The sequence below is a fragment of the Acinonyx jubatus genome, chromosome E1 (genome assembly GCF_027475565.1).
Source record: "Acinonyx jubatus isolate Ajub_Pintada_27869175 chromosome E1, VMU_Ajub_asm_v1.0, whole genome shotgun sequence".
Taxonomy (NCBI): Eukaryota; Metazoa; Chordata; class Mammalia; order Carnivora; family Felidae; genus Acinonyx; species Acinonyx jubatus.
The window spans coordinates 15,161,652-15,182,774 of record NC_069397.1 but is presented as its reverse complement, the minus strand read 5'-3'; the positions used below and the strand labels follow the sequence as shown (position 1 = coordinate 15,182,774).

At 51.0% G+C, this 21,123-nt stretch overlaps 1 protein-coding gene across 1 annotated transcript in view; it reads left to right on the top strand.

Annotated features, from left to right (window-relative positions):
- RPH3AL (rabphilin 3A like (without C2 domains)) overlaps positions 1–21,123 on the top strand; it is a 144,855-nt gene that overhangs the window by 36,550 nt on the left and 87,182 nt on the right. Inside the window, 1 exon segment of the mRNA XM_053212339.1 lies at positions 18,973–19,084. Coding sequence (XP_053068314.1) covers positions 19,008–19,084 — 77 coding nt within the window. The 5' untranslated portion in view covers positions 18,973–19,007.

The window sequence follows — 21,123 nt, the reverse complement described above, 5'->3', positions numbered from 1 at the left end:
GATTCTTTTGTTTCCTTATATATATATAATTTTTTTTTTAAGTAGGCTGCATGCCCAGCATGGAGTCCATCCTTCTGCATTTATTAATTAGCACTCTTCTGCGAGAAAGAGCTGTCCTCTCTCCCTATTTATTTAATCAATTATCTATGTAAGGACTCATAGCTATTTATTTTATTTTATAGGTTATAATCCAATGGTATTGTTATTTATTTTGTTGCCCAGATCATTCCAGCTTTAACCATTGAGAGTTCATTATGAAAGTTTTTGTTGTGAAGGTTTTCAACCACTGCAGAGAAGCTGGACAAAATAATACAAAGAAAACCTGTCTTCCCTCCACTTGACATCAGTAATTCTTAGCATTTGACTATATTTGCTTTCTGTCTCAATCTCTCTCTCTCTCTCTCTCTCTCTCTCTCTCTCTCTCTCTCTCTCTCTCTCTCTCTCTCCCCTGCCCCTCTCCTGCAGTGTTATCACAAATGCACCATCTGTTGTGTGTGTGTGTGTGTATGTGTGCACGCGTGCACGTGTTTTGAGGTTGATTTACAGTTAATCTGGCCCTACACCAATCAGGGTTGATGGTAAAGTGTCAGTGGCCAGCTCTTTGCCCCCTGGAGACTGTGTACCTGGCTGTCTTGTTCAGACCCCAGATTCATTCTTCACTGTGCCCCATGATTTTTTAAACGGCTTTTTGAGATGTAATTTACACACCATATGGGTCGCCCACTTAAAATGTACAATTCAGGGTTGCCTGGTTGGCTCAGCTGGTTATGCGCCCGACTCTCGATCTCAGCTCAGGTCTTGATCTCAGGGTTGTGAGTTCCAGCCCCACATTGGGCTCCACGCTGGGCATGGAGCCAACTGTAAAAAATGTACAATTCAGTGGGTTTTAGTGTATTCACAGATGGGGCAGCTGTCATCACAGCCAGTTTTAGAGCATTTGCATCACTGCAGAGGTAAACCCCATATCCTGTTACCTGCCTTCTTCCCCATAAGTCCAGGCAACCGCTAGTCTACTTTCTGTCTATAGATTTGCCTGTTCTGGACACTTCACGTAAACGGAATAATCTATGCAGTCTTTTGTGGCCGGCTTCTTTTAGCACTATGTTTTCAAGGTTCATCCATGTTGTATGAATCAGTACTTTGTTTCTTCTTATAGCCAAATAACATTCTGCTGTATGGTTTTACCATCGTTCATTAGTTGATGGACATTGGGTTGTTTCTACCTTTTGGCTATTGTGGATAGTGCTGTTACAAACATCTGTGTACAAGTTTTTTGGGGACACCTGTTTCACTTCTTTTGGGAATATACCTAGCAGTGGAACTGTTGAGTTGTGTGGTAATTCTATATTTAACTTTTAAAAAAAAATTTTAATGCTTTTTTTAAAAAATTTTTTTTTAACGTTTATTTATTTTTGAGACAGAGAGAGACAGAGCATGAACGGGGGAGGGTCAGAGAGAGGGGGACACAGAATCTGAAACAGGCTCCAGGCTCTGAGCTGTCAGCACAGAGCCCGACGCGGGGCTCGAACCCACGGACTGCGAGATCATGACCTGAGCTAAAGTCGGCCACTTAACCGACTGAGCCACCCAGGCGCCCCAATGCTTATTTTATTTTTGAGAGAGGGAGAGACAGAAAGAGAGAGAGAGAAAGAGAGAGAGAGAGAGAGAGAGTGTGTGTGTGTGTGTGTGTGTGTGTGTGGGAAGGGACAGAGAGAGGGAGACACAGAATCTGAAGCAGGCTCCAGGCTCTGAGCTGTCAGCACAGAGCCCAACACGGGGCTTGAACTTGTGAACTGCAAGATCATGACCTGAGATGAAGTCGGACTCTTAACTGGCTGAGCCGCCCAGGTGCCCCTAACTTTTTTTAAAAGTAGGCTTTAGACCCAGCACAGAGCCCACCATGGAGCTTGAACTCATGACCCTGAGATCAAGACCTGAGCTGAGATCAAGAGTCAGATGCTTAACCGACTGAGCCACCCAGTCACCCCTAATTTTATTTTGAAGTAATCTTACTCCCAAAATGGGGCTCGAAGTCACAAACCTGGGATCAAGAGCCCACACGCTCCACTGACTGAGCCAGCCAGGCGCCCCTCTATATTTAACTCTTTGAGGAAGTGCCCAACTGGTTTCCAGAGTGGCTGCAATATTTTACATTCCCACCAGCGACGTAAGAGGGTTCCGATTTCTCCATATCCTCACTAACACTTGTTATTTCCCATTTACAAAGTTTTAGCCATCCAAGTAGGTATGAAGTGGCATTTCCTTGTGCTTTTGGTTTGTGTTTCCCTGATGGCTGATGATGTCAGACATCTCTTCATGTGCTTTTGGGCTTGGGTCTGTCTGCCTTGGAGAAATGTCTAAATCCTTTACCCATTTTTTAGGTAAGTTGTCTCTTATTGTTGAGCTGTAAGAGTTCATGATTTATTCTAAATACCAGACCCGTATCAGATACACGATTTGCAAATATTTTCTCCCATTCTCTATCTGTTCACCTTCTTGAGATGTCCTTTGGTGCACTAAAGGTCTTTATGTTGATGGAGTCCAGTTTATGTGGTCTGTTGTTGTTGTTGTTGTTGCTCATGCTCTTGGTGTCACCTCTAGAAGACCAGCACCGAGTGTGAGGCTGTGAAGATGTACCCCTACATTTCCTTCCAAGAGTTTTATAGTTTTAGCTCTTTGATCCATTTAGAGTTAATTTTGTTAAATTTTTTTGAGGTTTATTTATTTTGAGAGACAGAGGGAGCGAGTGGGGAGAGGCAGAGAGAGAGGGAGAGAGAGAGAATCCCAAGCAGGCTCTGCACTGTCAGCATGGAGCCCAACACAGGGCTTGAACTCACGAACCGCGAGATCATGACCTGAGCCGAAACCAAGAGTGGGACACTTAACCAATGAGGCCACCCAGGCGCCCCTAGAGTTAAATTAAGACAAAAATGTTTATTTATTTTGAGAGATAGCATGCGCAGAAGTGCATGAGTGGGGGGCGCTGCGCAGAGAGAGAGAGACAGAATACCAAGCAGGCACCACACTCAGCATGGAGCCTGATGCAGAGCTCCATCTCACGACTGGGAGATCATCACCTGAGCCAAAATCAGGAGTTGGAAGCTTAACCTACAGAGCCACCCAAGTACCCCTAGAGTTAAAATTTTTTTTTAAGTTTATTTTGAGAAAGAGAGAGAGAGAGAACAAAGGAGGGGCAGAGAGAGAGAGAGGGAGAGAGAGAAAATCCCAAGCAGGCTCTGCACTGTCAGCATGGAGTACAGTGTGGAACTTGAACGACAAACCATAAGATCATGACCTGAGCTGAAATGGAGAGTCTGCCGCTTAACCAGCTGAGCCACCCAGGTGCCCCTAAAGGTAAAATTTTTAAGTGGTGTGAGGTAAGGGTCCAACCTCATACTTTTGCCTGTGGCTACCCAGTTGTCAGAGCAGCATTTTTTGAAAGAGTCTCCTTTCCCCACTGAATGGGGACATCCTTGACACCCTCTTCTCAGATCAGTTGATCCTAGATGTATGGGTTTATTCCAGGACTCTCAGATCTACTCCTGTGCACATGTTTTGAGCATCGTCCAGGCACGAGGCTTGTCCTGCTCTCAGGGAGCATCTGGTCCGATAGGAAAGGTCAGACACATTCATAACCACTGGAAATTGGCAAGTGTTGGGGAGGGGTAAAATGTAGGTGTTTGTGAAGATGCTGGAGAGGGAGCAGTTGCTTCAGGCTGGGGCAGTGGGTGTGGAATGGGGGCAGGGGGTGCAGCAAGAGGGCTGCCTGGAGGGAGTGTGGGCTTAGACGTGGGGGATGATGCCAATTGTTTCTGTGTGTCTGCAGACAAATTTGGCAAGGTGGGGGCAGAGCCTGTGGATGGCCGTGAACTTCCAGGTGAGGATGTTGGGCTCTATTTGGGAGTGTCTGAGTAGAGCTGGGCCATTGCAGGGCTCGTCTGTGTGGAGGAGCTTGGAGACAGGGAACCACTTAGAATCATAGGGTGACTGGGGTTTGGGTGAGCACCTGGGTCAGGCAGTGGGAATGGTGGGGAGCAGGGGCCATCAGAGATGGTGCCTCTGTGCCTCACTACTCCTCGGGCCGTAGGGTGAGCCATAGCAGCACCTGCGGGCTGCTGTGGCCCACGTAATCCTGAACCTTCTCAGAACTCCTGTTTGGCCAATTTCTGCGTGTCTGAGTTTCCGTGAATTCCTGGCACACTCCATAGTACTGGGAGCAGGGGAGATGGTTGGAGACACTCCCTGGTCTATTGCTTTCATTAGATGCCATACGCCATAGCCCGGGCTCCTTGGGGAACAGAGGTGACAGAAAGTGCCAGTGGCCAGCTGTGTGGCCCTAAGGCTGCACCCCTCAAGCGTCAGTCTCAAATTTCCTCTCTGGAAAGGGATGATGATCAAGCCATCCCCTTGGGACTGGGTTGAATTTCAGTTGGTCAGCCTGTGGCAAGTACCCGCAGGTAGGTTGTGCCCCATGAAGCCAGCTGCTTTCCCTTCCCCATCCGATAGCTCAGGGCCAGGCTGAGTGTTTGCAGGTATATTTTAATTTGCAAACTGCTCCTAAAAGCCTCAAAAACTACGGCAAGATGCCGGTGGTTCTGTTTGACCTTTCCCCAGCTCATCTCCTCTGTACCGTGCCGCATTCTGGGGTTGGTCCCCTCTCTCACTGCCTGATGTCCCTCCCCCCCGATTGCCCAAGTCCTTGGCAGTCCTTACCATGGGCATTCATGACGGGCGCCCCCACTTGTCTGGGGTCTTAGCCTCAGCCAGGGGAATGGGGAGTGCACAGAGAAGTTGACAGCTGGCGCTTGGCAGTGCAGTACTTAACCTTGGAGTTGGAACAGAGAAACGTCTGTTTGTGTTTCCATGAACGAGAGGGGACAGCTGGCTGGCAGATAGCAGGCTAGGTCAGCTGGGGGTTGCCTTGGCTGCTGGCTTCAAGCAAATAGCCGGAGCCAAGGTCCCCGCCCAGGCTCTGGTGAAGTGGGCGGGAGAAGCATGGAGAAGTACCTGGCAGAGCCTGAGAAGAACCGCCAGGGAGCTGGTGTCCTGGTGGGGCCTTGCGGAGGCCCCTAGGGTGGCAGCAGTGTGGAAGCCCCGGGGACCCGGAGGACTGCCCCTGTCAGCACACCTGAACATTGGGACTTTACCAAGCAGGTGAGAAGGGCTGGACCTGCCTTTTTTCCAGAGGCTTCTCTGCTGCATGGAGAAGTTTCTGCTGGGTTCCTCCAGCAAGCTACTCCTAGGTTCGAACTAAAATCAGATTTCCTTTGCAAAAATTGTTTGCCTAGAACTTTTCTCTCTCTCTCTCTCTCTCTCACACACACACACACACACACACACACACACTGCACACTTGGAAGCAGGCTTGTATTCCTGCACTGAAAGATAAGCACTGTGCACCTCACTGTGCACCCCAAGCCAGGTGCCTGGCAGCCCCTGGGGGAGGTTTGGGCATTTTCTGAGCACAGTCCCTGGGGGCCACAGACATCCGATTACCTGAAAACTTGTTTTCTTCTGGTAACCTTAATCGAGCTCCAGTTCTGTTTCCTGTTCTTTTTTTGTGCCATCGACCCCCCCCCCCTTTTTTTTTTTGATAGTCTGGTGAATCCTGTGGAACCTTTCTCAAGATAATGATTTTTAATGTACAAACAGGATTACACAGGAGCCACTTATACTGACTTATAGTTCTCAGAGTATTTTTAAAAAAACAAGTTTTGACATAGTAATCCGTGTGATTCATTTTTGAGTCATTAGGTAAACCACCTTACAGTAGGTCTAATAACTATTTTAATTTTAAATATAACTTATGTAGTGATGAACATAAATAATATTTTGAGATATCTGTAACTCTGTGATATGTAAATACCGTTGATCTATTAATGACCAAGCCACAGGTACTAATAATTTGACTCTGATGTGTTACCTACATTCGTAGTGAAAGAAAATAGACAATTTCAGTTGCAGGTTAATGGAAAGAAAGGTATAATTTATTCCCACCCGAGGTCACAACTCCCCTGAAAGAACTCCCAAGAGAAGCAGTGCCCAAAGGAGATGTTTTCTTGAATTCTCTTTTTGCACCAACCATGACAGCTCTCTTAGATTTAGACTCGTCTCCTAGTTCTCAGCACCTAGGAACTCCAGGATGCATTTTAGACCAACTTAAGCTTCTGTGCGTACACACCGAAGGGCCCCCGAGTCTGCTGACCCAGCCCCCCCAGGGGAGGGCCCAGGTTTCCACTTTCCCCCTGTGTTACCTGGTGACTTGTGTCCCCCAGAGGGGTATGATGAAGTCCCAACCCTCAGAACCTTAGACTGTGGTCTTACTTAGACATAGGGGCATTGCCGTTGTCATTGGTTAAGGTGAGGTCATACGGGAATGTCCTTGGTCTCACTCCAGTGTGGTGAGAGGCCCAGGGAGTTGACAACCATACAAAGATACCTGGGAGGAAGGCCACGTGAAAGTGAAGACAGATTGCAGTGATCCAACTTCAAGCCAAGGAGCGCCAAGGATTGCTGGGCAAACACCCAAAGCCAAGAGAGAGGCATTGGACAGATTCCTCTCCGAGTCCTTCAGAGAAAACTGGCTCTGTCACCATCTTGGTTTTGGACTTCTAGGCTCTAGAACTGCTCAAGCCTCCCAGTTTGTGGTAAATGGTTACAGCAGCACTAGGAGACTATAGCCTGTGGTCCGATGGGGAATGGGCCGCTGCTGGGAGCCTGGCAGCCAACCTGGGAGGCTTCCTGTGTGTTTGCGGGTTGAGGATCCGGTCCGAGGGGATCTGGTTACCCTGGAGTGGGTCTCCGCCCACTCTGACCGCCTTGATCTGGGACCTGTACCTGCCTGGTTTTAGGCCTTTCGGAAATGACAAAAGCGAGCTGTGCCCCTGGGGACATGTCGGCAGAGCTTGTGGCTGTTAAAATTGGAGGGCTGGCACTCGGAGTGAGAGGGGGGAAGAAGTGGGTTGCTCCGCATCTCATTTCGGTTGGAGGCCTTCCATAGCACTTCAGCCTGGGAAAGAGAGAGTGGCTTCGGTGAGACAAAGAGACAGGCAGGGGGTTGGGCCCCACAGAGTGGGCATCTTGGGTGAGGATTTCCTTCCTTGCGGAGGCCTCCTACCACATGGGGCCTTCTGGGGGCACAAAGAACAGCCCCCAGCTCCCCCTGCAGCAAAGTCCGACGCACGGTCAACGCTCAGTGCTTGCTTGGCGAATGAGTGAAGGCAGCGAAGCCAAAAGTAGCCGCTGCTTGCCTTTCTGAGGACCCCAGCACGCTCCTAGGTCTGTGAGTCCATGGGGATGTGCTCCCGAATGGGCCACAGGGGGCCCAGGGTTGGCTGTCCCAGAAGGCCACAGACGAGAGAGGCTGCAGGAATGGGAGCAGGGGCCGCGGGGTCTTAGCGAGCCCCTCCCAGGAGGAGGAATCCGAGCGGGAGCCGTGAGGACAGGTAGGGTGCCTAACCTACCCCGAGAAGAGGATTACAGAAATCCATTCACCCACGATGTCAAATCGTTCTCCTCTGACGCGTGAGCTCTGCATCTCCCACGCTCGGTATGTTGTGCTGTCGTTGTGTCTACCACTTACCCTACTTCTTATTCCTGATCTGGCTATAAACCCTTTTCTAGGTCTTTTGTCATTTATTTTCATTGCTTTTAAAAAAAATGCTTATTTATTTATTTCGAGAGGGAGAGCGTGCATGCGAGCGGGGTAGGGGCAGAGAGAGAGGAGGGAGAGAGGGAATCCCGAGCAGCCTCTGCACTGTCAGCACAGAACCTGATGTGGGACTCGATTCCATGACTGTTAGATCACGACCTGGTCCAAAACCGAGAGTCAAACACTTAACTGACTGCACCCCCCAGGCGCCCCGGTCATTTGTCATTTGTCATTTGTGATGTTGACTGTGACATTGTGCCTGGATGTGCTCTTGTTGAGTTGACCACTCCTCAAGAGTCGGGGTCCTTTCTAGGTTTCCTACCATTCTAGTTGGTGGAAACCACTTTGCAGAGTGGGCCAGAGGCAGGGCAGGTGAGGCCTGTGCGGTGGGTGGGCCTGCGTGTGGTTAAGGAAGCCCGAGGTCACAATGTGGGGCCTTCAGTTCCAGGCCGGGGAGGCTGGGCATTATTCCATGGGCTGTGGTAAACTCTTGAAGGTTAGTATTAGGTCCATAAAGGTGCAATGACACCCGCCATGTTCAGAGCACCACGCTAGCCCAGGGACACGGAGGCACATCCTGGGGGCTGTGGCCTTCATACGGGTAGCAGAGCTAAAGACCCCCCCCCCCCCCCCCCCCAGGATACAAAGGGGAATGAAATGCTGTGGGGAGAGAGGGAGGGGTGGATTCTGAACGGGAGCTAGGTGGGGAGGAGTTAGAGAATTCCCAGAGGAGGTGGTTACTGGGCCTCTGCAGGCAGACAACGTGCAGGAACGACGTTTCATGTGAGAAGTTCTGGAGACAGAGGTGAGCAGCCAGAATGTGTCCAGGTGCCCAGTGACTAGAGCATGAGTTTTGTGGAGGGTTGTGGTGGCAGGTGAGGCTGGTGGGGTAGTTAGGGTCAGATCATGGATGACCTCGAGTGTGGCCTTGGTCTTTTCCTTTGGCAGTGGGGAGCCATTGAAGGTTTTTGAGCAAGGGAATCACAGGGCCTGACCTAAGCTTTAAGGGCGACCTCTCTGGCTGCAAGTGAAGGGCGTGAAGTGGGCCCCAGGAGGTCCCAAGGCCAACTGGGAAGGTTTTGCCGCAGTCTGAGCAAGAGAGGCAGAGGACTGAATAGGCAGGGGAGGGAAGAGTCCCTCAAGGAAGCAGATCTGGCAGGATGCCTGCTGACAGGGTGAGTTCTAGGGACGTTTGTCAGGCAGTAGCTTCCTCAGGGGTCCTGTCTCATCTCCCAAACCCTCGAGCCCTGCCTCATGCATAATTAGCCCAAGACACCATAGAGAGGTTCCTTCTGGTTTCAGACAGGCCTTCGAGGCTTCCGGTCTGGATCTTTCATCCTCCGGTGTGGCATGACAGGTGGAGGAAATGCGGATGTCTCAGCTCACCTTATCTTGCTATTAGCATGTTTCCCGTATCATGGTAACAGAACAGATGTCAGGGCCTGTTGCTAAGGGTTCCCTGGAATATTAATACCTGGGTGTAGAACTGAGGGCTCTTATACGGTATCTTGGAGACCTCGGGAAGCGCCAGCTTGGTGGCAAGTATTTTTTTGATATTTATCCCTGCTTTTCCTTCCTCCTTTAGACCCTCGTCTACTCACCTGCCACCCTGGCCCATCACAGCTAGCTGTCTTGGGATGGCAGACTGGGCAGTAGAGGGTGTACAGGCAGTCTTCCCGCCCGCCCAGGCCAGGCACGAGGAAAGGATCACAGCCGTCTGTCCTCCAGAGGCTGAATGCAGGCCCTGAATCCTGCCCAGTTCAGCACTCTCCGTGTCGGCTCAGATTTGGCACCGGGATGAAGCCTCTTTTCCAGCCCTGCGCAGGCTGCCTGCCAAGGCTCTAGGCCCCTCCCCAGTCCCCTCTCCTTACTCTGACATGTGGGTGGGGAGCAGAGCGGTCTTGTTTGCCTCTTGTGGCTCCAGTTTGCCTTCCTCATCTGGTCTTTTGGCCTTTCCACTGCTCACAGGTTTGAAAATCAAACCCTAAACAGCTCTGGGAGGGGGTTGGGCTGGATACTGAGGTCAGGGTTGGGATTTTATTTACCAGATAGCATTTGTATCAGTTATATATTTGTCACGATAATGCTGCGTAACAAGCACCTCCAAACTTGGTGGTTTACAACATTTATTTATTGTTCCTGAGTCCATGGGTCAGCCAGGGCTCTTGGCTAGACCTCGCATTTCATTCATCCTGGTCCAGCAACTCAGAGAAAACCTCCTACGCCTCGCGCGCACGTTCTTTTGTTCTCTCTTGGTGGCTGTTTGGAAGCGGCGTCCTGCTCTTGCTGGCGACTTGTGTTTGCCTTTGCACGTGGTGTCCCCTCCTAGACCCTGTGGTTTCTTTCAGCCCTTTCATTCTGCCGGCTCCGTTCCCACTGTTCTCTCAGTATCATTTCTTCTCTCCCACGAGGCTGCCTATCCACAGCACACCCGGGGGCAGCGGGGGGGAGGGATGGTCATCGTCCCAGCTGTATCAGTGGATGCTCCCTGAAACAAAATCAAGGAGGTGGAAAATGCCAGGGTCTAAAGGTGGGAGACATAACCACCCCAGGGAAAGGTGATTAGCTTTGGTAATAGGGCAGGTGCCTGTGTCCCCACCCTGGCCCTGGCAGGCAGAGCAGAGGACCCCGTGGGTGTGTGTAATCTTTCTCAAAGGGCGGGTTGCTTTGTACCTCCCCGCCCCCGCCCTCTCGGAGACAGCTGCAGCCCAGCGTTTCCCAGCACGGTGTTAAAGCACGTGTGAGTTTGGAGGGACGGGGGGGTCTGACAGCAGTGTTTTCTTGGATTAGTGACGATTTATGCTGCTGTGTGGAGTTCACGGCAGTGCCCTTTCATTTCCTCCTCACCAAGAGCCTGTGGTGGAGTTGGAGCCCCCCGGCCCCTTTTCGGAGGAGAACATTGGCTGGAGGGGGGGCAGTGTTACATGACTGCCCGGGTCACTCGGGGCTCTGTGTTCACTTCCGTGTTCGCTTCACTGGATTCTGAGCACACGAAGCCCTTTAAGGCTTCTTTCAAGTAGATGCGAATGCTTGTGGAGCAGAGGCCTTTTTTAGTGATTAGAGGGCTGTACGTGTTACACATTTTTTGTTGTCAATGTTTATTTTTGAGAGAGAGAGGGAGAGAACAAGCAGGGGAGGGGCAGAGAGAGAGGGAGACACAGAATCTGAAGTAGGCTCTAGGGTCCGAGCACAGAGCCTGATGTGGGGCTCAAACTCATGAGCCGTGAGACCATGACCTGAGCCGAAGTCGGATGCTTAACCCACTGAGCCACCCAGGCACCCCTGGCTGTGTGCATTATAAAACCAGCTTATTGGAGATTTCCAGACAGGTTCTTTCATCTGCCTTCTGGGACCGAAAATCCAGAATCTACATGAGACCGATGGGAAAGAGATGCAACTCTGTCACTACGAAAAGTGGTGAGCCATTCTAGAAGCACCTTGGAGAGAGCAGGCTGAGGCCTGCAACTGACAGCTTTGAGCGGCTATGAACAGTAAAAGTTGTCTCAAGAATATATTAGCCAAAAGTATACTTTCCCCTTTGCACACCACGTGCAAAGGCAAACACAAGTCACCAGCAAGAGCAGGACGCTGCTTCCAAACAGCCACCGAGAGAGAACAAAAGGAATCTATCCTAACGAAATAATCAGAGACAGGCACAGAGGTTTATCTCACAGATACGCATTTTGGTGTTGAATATAAATATAATAGAACAAAACTGCAAGTCATCTGTGTGCTCCCAAAGAGGAAAATGACAAAATATATCCAGAATGCTAAGTTACAATTAAAAATCATGGTTTTTTGAGGCATTTTAATAATGTGAGAAAGTACCATGTGATAAGAAAACAGCAAACAGGATGTGTAGCAAGAACCCAATTTTATTTGGAGTTTCTACAGAAATATCCGGAACAAAATCGAGAGGCCTTACACTGAGATGTCCAGAGTATTCATCTGGGGTGGGTGATGAGTGAGTGCAGGCTGGTTTCTGTCCTGTATTCGGCAGTGTCCAGAAGGTGACTGCGGTTGCATTGTGGCTTGTCCAGTGGAGACAGTCGACGTGACTAACACCCAGAGTGACAAGCTTTGGACTTTAGGGAGAGACAATTGGAACTCTCTGTAAAAACGAGTTTGTTTTCACAGATCTGCCTCAGAAAGTTGCCTGGGGCTCATGAACCTCCTTCCCCATGGACTTTTCTTTTCTTTCTTTCTTTTTTTTTTTTAAAGAAAGTAAGATCATTTTTTTAATGTTCATTTATTTTTGAGAGAGACAGTGTGAGTGGGGGAGGGGCAGAGAGAGACAGACAGACAGGCAGACAGACAGACGGAATCCGAAGCAGGCTCCAGGCTCTGGGCTGTCGGCACAGAGCCTGATGCGGGGCTCGAACCCACGAGCTGTGAGATCATGACCTGAGCTGAAGTTGTCGGATGATCAACCTGCTGAGCCACTGAGGCACCCCCCACCCTGTGGAATTTTCTGAGGAAATGCATTTCCTGTTCCCTGTTCCCTGTCCCCCGAAGGGTCCCCCTAGTCCAGGATGGAGGCAGCACCTGGAGGCCCAGTGTCCCAGCGGGGGCCCTGTGGCACACTGGCCTCTGGGTTAAGTAGGGAGGTGGCTCAGCCGTCGGAGCCACTGGGTGCTGACTACCCAGCAGGGAGTCCCAAGGAACAAACTATTTTGTGAGCGAACAAGTCGCAGAGCACAGGCTGCCCCTGAGCTACTCTGCCTTGTTGTCTCAATCTCTCCTTGTCTGGGAATGGCCGTCTCTCTGAGGAAATCAGTTCCACCGAACAGCTAGTCCCTGAGCGCCGGCTTTGTGGCAGGCCCTGTGCTGGGCCCCGGGGACAGAGAGGGGACAAGGGCACAGGCCTGTGGGGACGGAGGGGGGAGCATGTTGTCAGTAAAATGGGAGCCTGGGTTCCCAGACCTGACGCCCACCTCCCCCGGGACCAGTCTCCCTTCTCAGCAGGACACACACGCTCGTGTGCGCGCGCGCGCGCACACACACACACACACACACACACACACACACACGCACACCACATACGTCTCTCCTTCAGGCTCTTCCCCCTCACGGCTGGAAGGACTTCAGAGGGAGGCCTGGCCCCGGCCACCTGTTCTCTGCTTGTTCAAGAGCAGGCCAGGGCTCCATGCAGCCCTCTCTCCGCGGACCCTGCCGCCTTGCTTACCTCTAGGCCCGAGTCTCGCTTTTCCCTCCAGTATGTGTGGTTTGCATTTCCTGCCTTTTCACTGGCCTTCTGTAAGGCCCTGTTCTGTTCCATCAGTTGATTTTTGGCCAGGACAGATTGGCACTTGTTAATACGTTCAACTCACATGGTACTGCTCCTCGGAAGCCTTAAGGACCCAGCTCTTAAGAGGGCATGGGCTTTGGGAGGGGCCTCCTCCTGGAGCAGAACCCAGGCGGTGCGTGCTGGCTGGTGGTGAGCACACAGCTTGGCAGAGGAGCCCCCTGGACGAAGAGCGTTCGGGAAGCCGGGGACAGGGGTTGGCTGGTGATGCGAGGGAGCCGGCAGCTGGCTCAGACTGAAGAGATTTGGAAAGCCTGAGCTGGCTCTGTTGGCAGTTTCCTAAAATGTGGCTCCTCGAGCTGCCCTTCCTCTCTCAGCGTCTGTCCCAAGGTTGTTCTTTGTGGACGAGGGACAGCTGTGCCTTGCGAGACGTGGGCTGCAGCCTGGGCAGAAGCCCCAGTTCTCCCTCGGAGACACCCCTGTGGACAAGCCCGGCCGCGAACTTGGCACCATCTAAGACCCTGCCGGCCAGCGTTCACAACCCCAGGGCCTCGAAGGTGCCATCCGCTCATCTTCCCTGAAGCTTCCTGAGCATAGTGACAGGGGTGGGGGACAGGGGGATGCCTTCCTTCTCCCGCCCCACCCCCTCAGGGACTAGGCTGGGGTGGGGCTCAGTTCCCACCTCCCAGGTTGGAGCAGCCACCCCCCTCCTGCCCCAGGACCCTTCTCCAGTCCCCCATCTGCCACCTGTGCCTCCCTCCCGCAACCCGCAACTCGCAACTCGGCAGGGTGGACTCAGGTGTCAGAATTGCTCAGGGCAGCCCCTCCAGCCTGTCTCCGCCCCTTTGGGTCCCTCTGAGAAAACGGGCCCAAAGAAGACAGCTGACTTGTTCCCGGTCTTTCAGGACATGTGCATAAAAGCTAGACTTTGACGGGGCGTTTCTGTCCAGCTGAGTCGTCTTTCCCCCTTCCTCACCACCCAAAACGCTTCCCTCCGCCCTACGGCAGAAGGTGACCCAGTGCAGAGAAATTAGCATTGAAGTAAGGGTTAGTAGACCAGCGCAGTTAGCTGTGTGACCTTTTCTCTTAACCTCTCTTGTTTCTCTTCTGTCCTGATTAGATTTAGGGAGAACAGAACAGTACCTGTGGGTGACGGCAGAGTTATTTCTGCCAAAGTTTTGAAAAGAAGAGAAGAGTCAAAAACCAAAAAACAGAAAAAAAAAAAAAAGAAGAGGAACAGAACTCAGACGGGTCAGAGGAGAGAGAAATGGTAGCTTGGGGTGTCTCTTGCAAGTGATCCCCAAACTCTGGCACCCCTAGGGAGTGACCCACAGGAGACAAAAGGGCTTCATCCCCTAAAGGCTGATTTCAGCCTGTGAGGAACTGTTGTTGAAATCTTGACCTCTGCGGTCTTCTCCTGGGTTGTCCCCACCTGTCCCCACCATTAAAGGAGGTGAAGGTGGGCGCATGAGAGCCTAGGACCCCTTCCTTCTCCTCACCTCCCCCTGCCCAGCTCCACACAGTTTTGGTCCGGAAGATGGAATAGCCACCCTGAGGTTCCCTGGCTGGCTCCATCCCCTCTGGGGGTCACCCCTCGTGTACCCCTGCTTCTGTGGGGGTGTCTGTGGTAGAGCGGAGGGAGAGGCTCAGGACCCTCCAGCCCTGGGAGCAGTGGCTGGGGACGTGGCGCCCCCTGCAGGCTGTGGCAGGAGCGGTGGCTCCTCGACACCCTGTTTGCCCAGACACAGTCCAGTCCCTCTGGGTCAGGGAGACCCCCATCATTTCCATTTCTTGCAGCTCCCAAAGTATTTTTTTAAGTTCGTATTTATTTATTTTGAGAGAGACACAGAGAGAGAGAGAGCGAGCTCGAGCGAGCAAGGGAGGAGCAGAGAGAGAGGAAGAGAGAGAGAATGCCAAGCAAGCTCTGTACCTACAGCAAGGAGCCCAGTGTGGGGCTCAAACTCCCAAACCGTGAGATCATGACCTGAGCTGAAGTGGAACGCTTAACTGACTGAGCCACCCAGGCGTCCCCTCAAAGTATTTTTTAAAAAAAAATAATGAGCAGGCTAATGAATTGTAGTATGTTCTAAATGTTTACTTGGAACGGAGTAATACTTTTCACACCCACGTGGCAGTGTGATTGTGCTAGTCACAAGATAACAGAAATTTCTTTTTTTTTTTTTTAATGTTTATTTATTTTTGGGACAGAGAGAGACAGAACATGAACGGGGGAGGGGCAGAGAGAGAGGGAGACACAGAATCGGAAGCAGGCTCCAGGCTCTGAGCCATCAGCCCAGAGCCTGACGCGGGGCTCAAACTCACGGACCGTGAGATCGTGACCTGAGCCGAAGTCGGACACTCAACCGACTGAGCCACCCAGGCACCCCGATAACAGAAATTTCAAAAAAAACAACAAAACAAACCATAGAGCACTGAAGGCTGGAGGTGGGACACTGGTTTACACTTATTTGATGAGTGTCATTTTGACCCTGTCTGTGTTTTCCTGGATCATATGTTCGCCTCATTTGGGAGAAGATCAAGGCTTTCGATTTGAGGAGGACTTTGGTGATGGTGGCCTCCCAGTGCTGGGCCTGGCCATGGGGTCCCTTTAGGGTCTGGAGGTGCTCAGGTCTCTCTCCCCAGGTGGCCCACAGTGGAACACAGGTACTTGGATGTGCTGCGCGGGACAGGGAGACCACTGCATTCTAGGTCATGGGCTTGGTCTCTATGTGGGTCAGTTAGCTACAGTCCACCCGCTGCCCCCTGCTGGTCATCGTAGAAATCAGTGACATTGGTCTGGAACAGTAGTTCTCAAACCATGATCCAAGGATCTCTGGGGATCCCCAGTACCTTTCAGGAAATTCACAAGGTCAAAACTGTTTTCCTGATAGTAATAAGATACTGCATCCTGTTCTCTCACAAATGTACTGAAAACGAAAAGTTCATTAATGCGGTTCCAGATGCCACATTTGAAACTAATCTTTAGGAAACTACCATCTGTTGAGTTCTGGTACAGTATGAAAGAGTATCCACAATTATCTAGGAAGACTATTGAAGTACTCCTCCCTTGGGACGCCTGGGTGCCTCAGTAGGTTGAGCATCCGACTCTTGATCTCGGTTCAGGTCTTGATCTCAGGGTTGTGAGTTCAAGCCCTACCTTGGGCTCTGTGCCGGACATGAAGCCTACTAAACAGATAGGTAGGTAGGTACATAGATTAAGATATTCCTCCCTTTTCCACATGTAGTACATATCTGTGAGAATCTGGATATCCTTCCTGCAGTTTAACAAAACCACGTAATCACAAAAGATTGAACAAAAAAATCAGATATGAACACCCAGCTGACTTTTGTTAAACCAAATATTACACAGATTTTTATTTTTATGTAAAAAAAATTTTTTTAACATTTATTTTTGAGAGAGAGAGACACATCACGAGCAGGGGAGGGACAGAGAGAGGGAGGGAGACACAGAATCCGAAGCAGGCTCCAGCCTCCGAGCTGTCAGCACAGAGCCCGACGTGGGGCTTGAACCCACAAACCATGAGACCACGAGACCATGACCTGTGCCGAAGCTGGATGCTTAACCGACCAAGCCACCCAGGCGCACCTGCAGATTTTTTAAAATGTAAAGCAATACCATTCTCACTAATTGTTTTTGTTCTGAAAGAATATATTTTAAAATAAAATATAGAGAAGGAGCATGGGTGGCTCAGTTGGTTGAGTGGCTGACTTTGGCTCAGGTCATGATCTCATAGTTTGTGAATTAGAGCCCCACATTGGGCTCTCTGCTGTCAGTGCAGTGCCTGCTTTGGATCCCTTGTCCCCCTCCCTCTATACTTCCCCCTCTCGTGCTCTCTCAAAAAGAAATGTAACATGTTTGAGAGAGAGAGAGCACGAGAGAGCGAGAGAAAGAGAGAGCGAGCAACAGAGCACAAACGGGAGGGGCAGAGAGGGAGACACAGAATCTGAAGCAGGCTCCAGGCTTCGAGCTGTCAGCACAGAGCCTGAGGTGGGGCTCGAACTCATGGACCGTGAGATCATGACCTGAGCTGAAGTCAGATGCTTAACTCACTGAGCCATCCAGGCGCCCCTAAATATAAACACACACACACACACACACACACATACATACATACATACATACATAAAATATGTGAACATCTAATGGGTTTATTGTTTTTTGATGAAATACAATTAAAATTTTTTTAGTTTTAATTTCTAATGTGGTAAATATGAATAGATAAAACTCACATCATTTGCCATTGGAAAGAATTTTTTATAACAGTTTAATGAGGTGTAGTTCCTATACCATAAAATTCACACTCTTGAAGGTTACAATTCATTGGTTTTAGTTTACTCTCAAAGTTGTGCAACCATCATCGTGACCTAATTCCAGAACATTTTCATGACCCCCCAAAAGAAACCCTGAACTGAGTAGTAGAAACTCCTCATTCTCCTCTGGCCACCCGTACTCCAGACCCTGACAGCCATGAATCTACTTTTTGCCTCTCTGTATTTGCCTGTTCTGGACATTTCTTGTAAATGGAATCGTACAATATGTGGTCTTTTGTGACTGACTCTTGAAACTTAGCATAATGCTTCCAGGGTTCAGCCGTGTTAATAGCCTGTATCAGTACTTTATTCTTTTATGGCTAAATAATATTCCAGTGTGCATGGATATGGCATATTTTATCCATTTATAAGTTGGTGGACATTTAAATTGTTCCCACTTTTTGGCTGTTGTGAATAATGCTGCTATGAACACCCATATAAAAGATTTTGTGTGGACATATATGTTCAGTTCACTTGGGTATATACCTCGAAGGAGTTTCTGGGTCACATGGTAACTCTGTTTAACATTGAAGGCACTGCTAGACTAATTTCCAACCTCAGTAACTTTTTTTAAAAAATGCTTATTAATTTTGAGAGAGAGGGAGAGAATGAGCATGAGTGGGGGAGGGGCAGAGAGCGAGGGAGAGAGAATCCCAAGCAGGCTCCTTGCTGTTAGCACAGATCCCCGTGTGGGGCTCCATCTCATGAACCGTGAGATCATGACCTGAGTCGAGATCAAGAGTCAGACACCCAACCGACTGAGCCACCCAGGCGCCCCCAACCTCAGTAATTTTTAAGAGTATGAAAGATTCCTGTGTTTGAGATCTACTGGTCTAGATGGGATTGGCCCAGGGGGGTGTGGATAACTCAGTGCAATCCCTCATCTTTGCTCTGGGATTGAGTTACTCTCTTTTCCATTCCCTCAACACACACACACACACACTCCCTTCAGAATACATGAGCTAGATAATCCTCATGCTAGATAATCAAGGAGCTGGTCATATCCTTGGTGGCAAGGAGAAAGGTAGCTAAGTTGGGCTGCACCAGTTAAACCACCAGGAAGTTCTGGAGCCGGGGTGCCTCCCTGCAGGATGCCCGAGGGTGCCGTTGTCATTGTAGTCCTGGTGGACCGTGCCCCCTACAGTTGTGCAGGATGGCAGTCCGGCTGCAGCCGCTGCTCCCTGCCCTCCTTCCTGCTCTGGGGAGCACTGTGATGGTCAGCAGAACATGGTGGGGAGCAGAGCCCGTGAGGGTGGCCAACTTTCACTGCACCCATAGGCCTTGGGCTGCTGCGGTGGGACCCCCAGGTTTGGGGGTGGTGTAAGGCTTGCCCGGGCTATCTAGCTGTGTGCCCCCCTGGCCCCAGCCCCTCCTGCTAGGCATTGTGCTCAGTCCAGTAGGGGCTGTACTTGGGAGGCGCGGGAGTCAAATGCCCTCAGGGCCTGCCGGCCAAGTTGAAGATTACTGAGATGTGCCTCTTCTCCCTTTTCTGCTTCTAACCCCGGATGTCCGGCCAGTCATGTCCAATCTTATCACTTAGCTCCATGAGCCACATAGTTATCCCTCCCAGAATTATGAGAAAGAGGAGCTTTGAGGGAACGGTATTTAGCTGGAGAAGGGATTCTGTGGGTGATGCGTCCGCAGGTGGCCTGGCACGGGGACACGCCAGAAGTGCCAGCGCTTGGTGCGCCATCTCCTCCCCAGCTGATGACACGCTCCTTGTCTTTCCCTCTTCTCACCTCAGATGTGACTCCCTGCCCCGGCTGGGCACTCCAGGCCATGGCCGACACCATCTTCGGCAGCGGGAACGACCAGTGGGTTTGCCCCAATGATCGGCAGCTTGCCCTGCGAGCCAAGTGAGTCCCCCAAGACCCCGCCAGGCCTTCCCTTCCTCCTCCATCCCTGCTTCCCTCCATTTTTGGACAAGATTCATTATCGGGGACCCAGAAAGAGAAGTTTGGAGACAAGTGCGTGACTGAGGCACACCAGGCCCGAGCTGAGCACTTAACAGCCATTCACTCATTTAACTGCCACGTCGGACTTACCCTCATTTCTTGGATGAGGAAAACGAGGCTGGGCTCCTTGCCCAAGGCACTTACCTTGTGAGTGGCAAGCCTGGGACCCGGACCCAGGCTCCCCTGACTCCCATGCCTGTGTTCTTTCTATCACAGCAGGCTGGGGGTGCGGGTGTCAAACTGCTTCCTCTGCATTCTCGGTTAAGAGTATAAATCCCCCAGTCACTGAGCCTTCAGTTCCTGAGCCCCTGCCCCCGTCACCTCCCTGCCCAGGCTGAAACACACAGCCAGCCTCAAGGCATCCCCGGTCTCCTCCCTGCCCTTAACAGGGCCTCTCTGATGCTGGTTTGTCCCCTGAGAGCCCCAGTTTTCCTGTTACCCTCAGCCTGGTGATCCCTCAGATCCAGTTAGATTGGGCCATCTCTCCTCAATGTCCCCCCGTGGCTGGAGACCAGAGGCTCCCGGATGCCTGTCCTGCCTTCCAGTCTTCCCTATCCATCTGAGGACTTGGCGGTCCCCAGTGCCTGATAAGCCCAAGAATGCCCCTTCAATCTGTCAAACAGTGTCAGTTATGGGAGCCAGCATTTCCCCAATGGGACCAAGTTCAAGAAATTTGCAATTAGATGTTACAGGCCTGCAGGGGGACAGAGCTGAAACATCAAAGAGGGATAGAAAAATTAATCCGAAACGCCCTAGAAGAGCGGAGCCCTGCATGATTTGCAGGAATCTCCGTGCAGTAGTTAATTTGTCCCTCTCACTGGGGTGGCTCAGCTCCTTTCAGCCCCTGCACAGCCCCCCCACAGGGGAGAGACCAGGGATGAAGCCAGCCCCTGTCCCTCTCTGCTTCGATGCCAGGCAAGATGATGTGTCCTCCCTGGCGGCATATGAAGAGAGCTGTGCTTTTGTACCAGGGCCTGGTGTGACCCCTGATGACCCCTCTGGCATTTCTTTCAGTTTTCCCTGACCTTGTCTTGTGCTCAGCAGCAGCCAGAAGCTGTTGTAGCGTCTTTTAGAAGAGCAAATGCTTTTATCTCCTCCCCAGGGTGTGCTGCCTTGTAATGCCAGGCTCCGTAAAGAAGAACACCACAAATCCTGCAACTGGGCGCTGTGCCCTGACGGTTCCTCTGGGAGGCCCGGGGAAGTTACCACCCGGGCATCAGCTCAGGTCTGTCCTGAGACACCAGACATTTTCTAACCCCCTACCAGGTGCCAGGCACTGGTTGCACAGCAGTGAACAAGACCAATATGGTGCTTGGTCTTAAGGCACTGATAGGAAGAGGTGAACATTATACATGAAATTACCCATGTGTAGCTACTTTGACAGTGGAAGCAGGCAGTGGGGTGAAGAAGGCAGGTGCTAACTTAATCCAGGGATTTGGAGAGGCTTCCCTGAGAAAGTGATGTTTAATTTGAGTCCTGGAGGAGGGGTACATGTTAGATGGAAATAGGGGGAAGGAGCTTCTAGGCAGAAGGAATAGCATGAGCAAAGGCCCTGAAGTAGAAGGAACATGCCTGATAGGAGGCCACTGTGGCTTGAATGCAGAGTGAGGTGCTAAAAGGGGGGAAAGGAAGTTGGGGAAGTGTTCAGGGGCCAGATGGGGCAGGGCTGGTCCCCTAGACTCAGATTCTGGACGGGGAGACAGAGGGTCTCCCACCCGGCCTTGTAATGTTTAAGCCCTGTGATGGAGCTATGCCTGGGCCTTCTGGGAACTCTGAGAATGGACTCTTGACCCACCTTGGAGCAAATCTTCACCATGCATCTAAAAGAAGTCTTGAGGCACCTGGGTGGTTCAGTTGGTTAAGCATCCGACTTTGGTTCAGGTCATGATCTCACAGGTTGTGAGTTTGAGCCCCACGTCGGGCTCTCTGCTATTAGCATG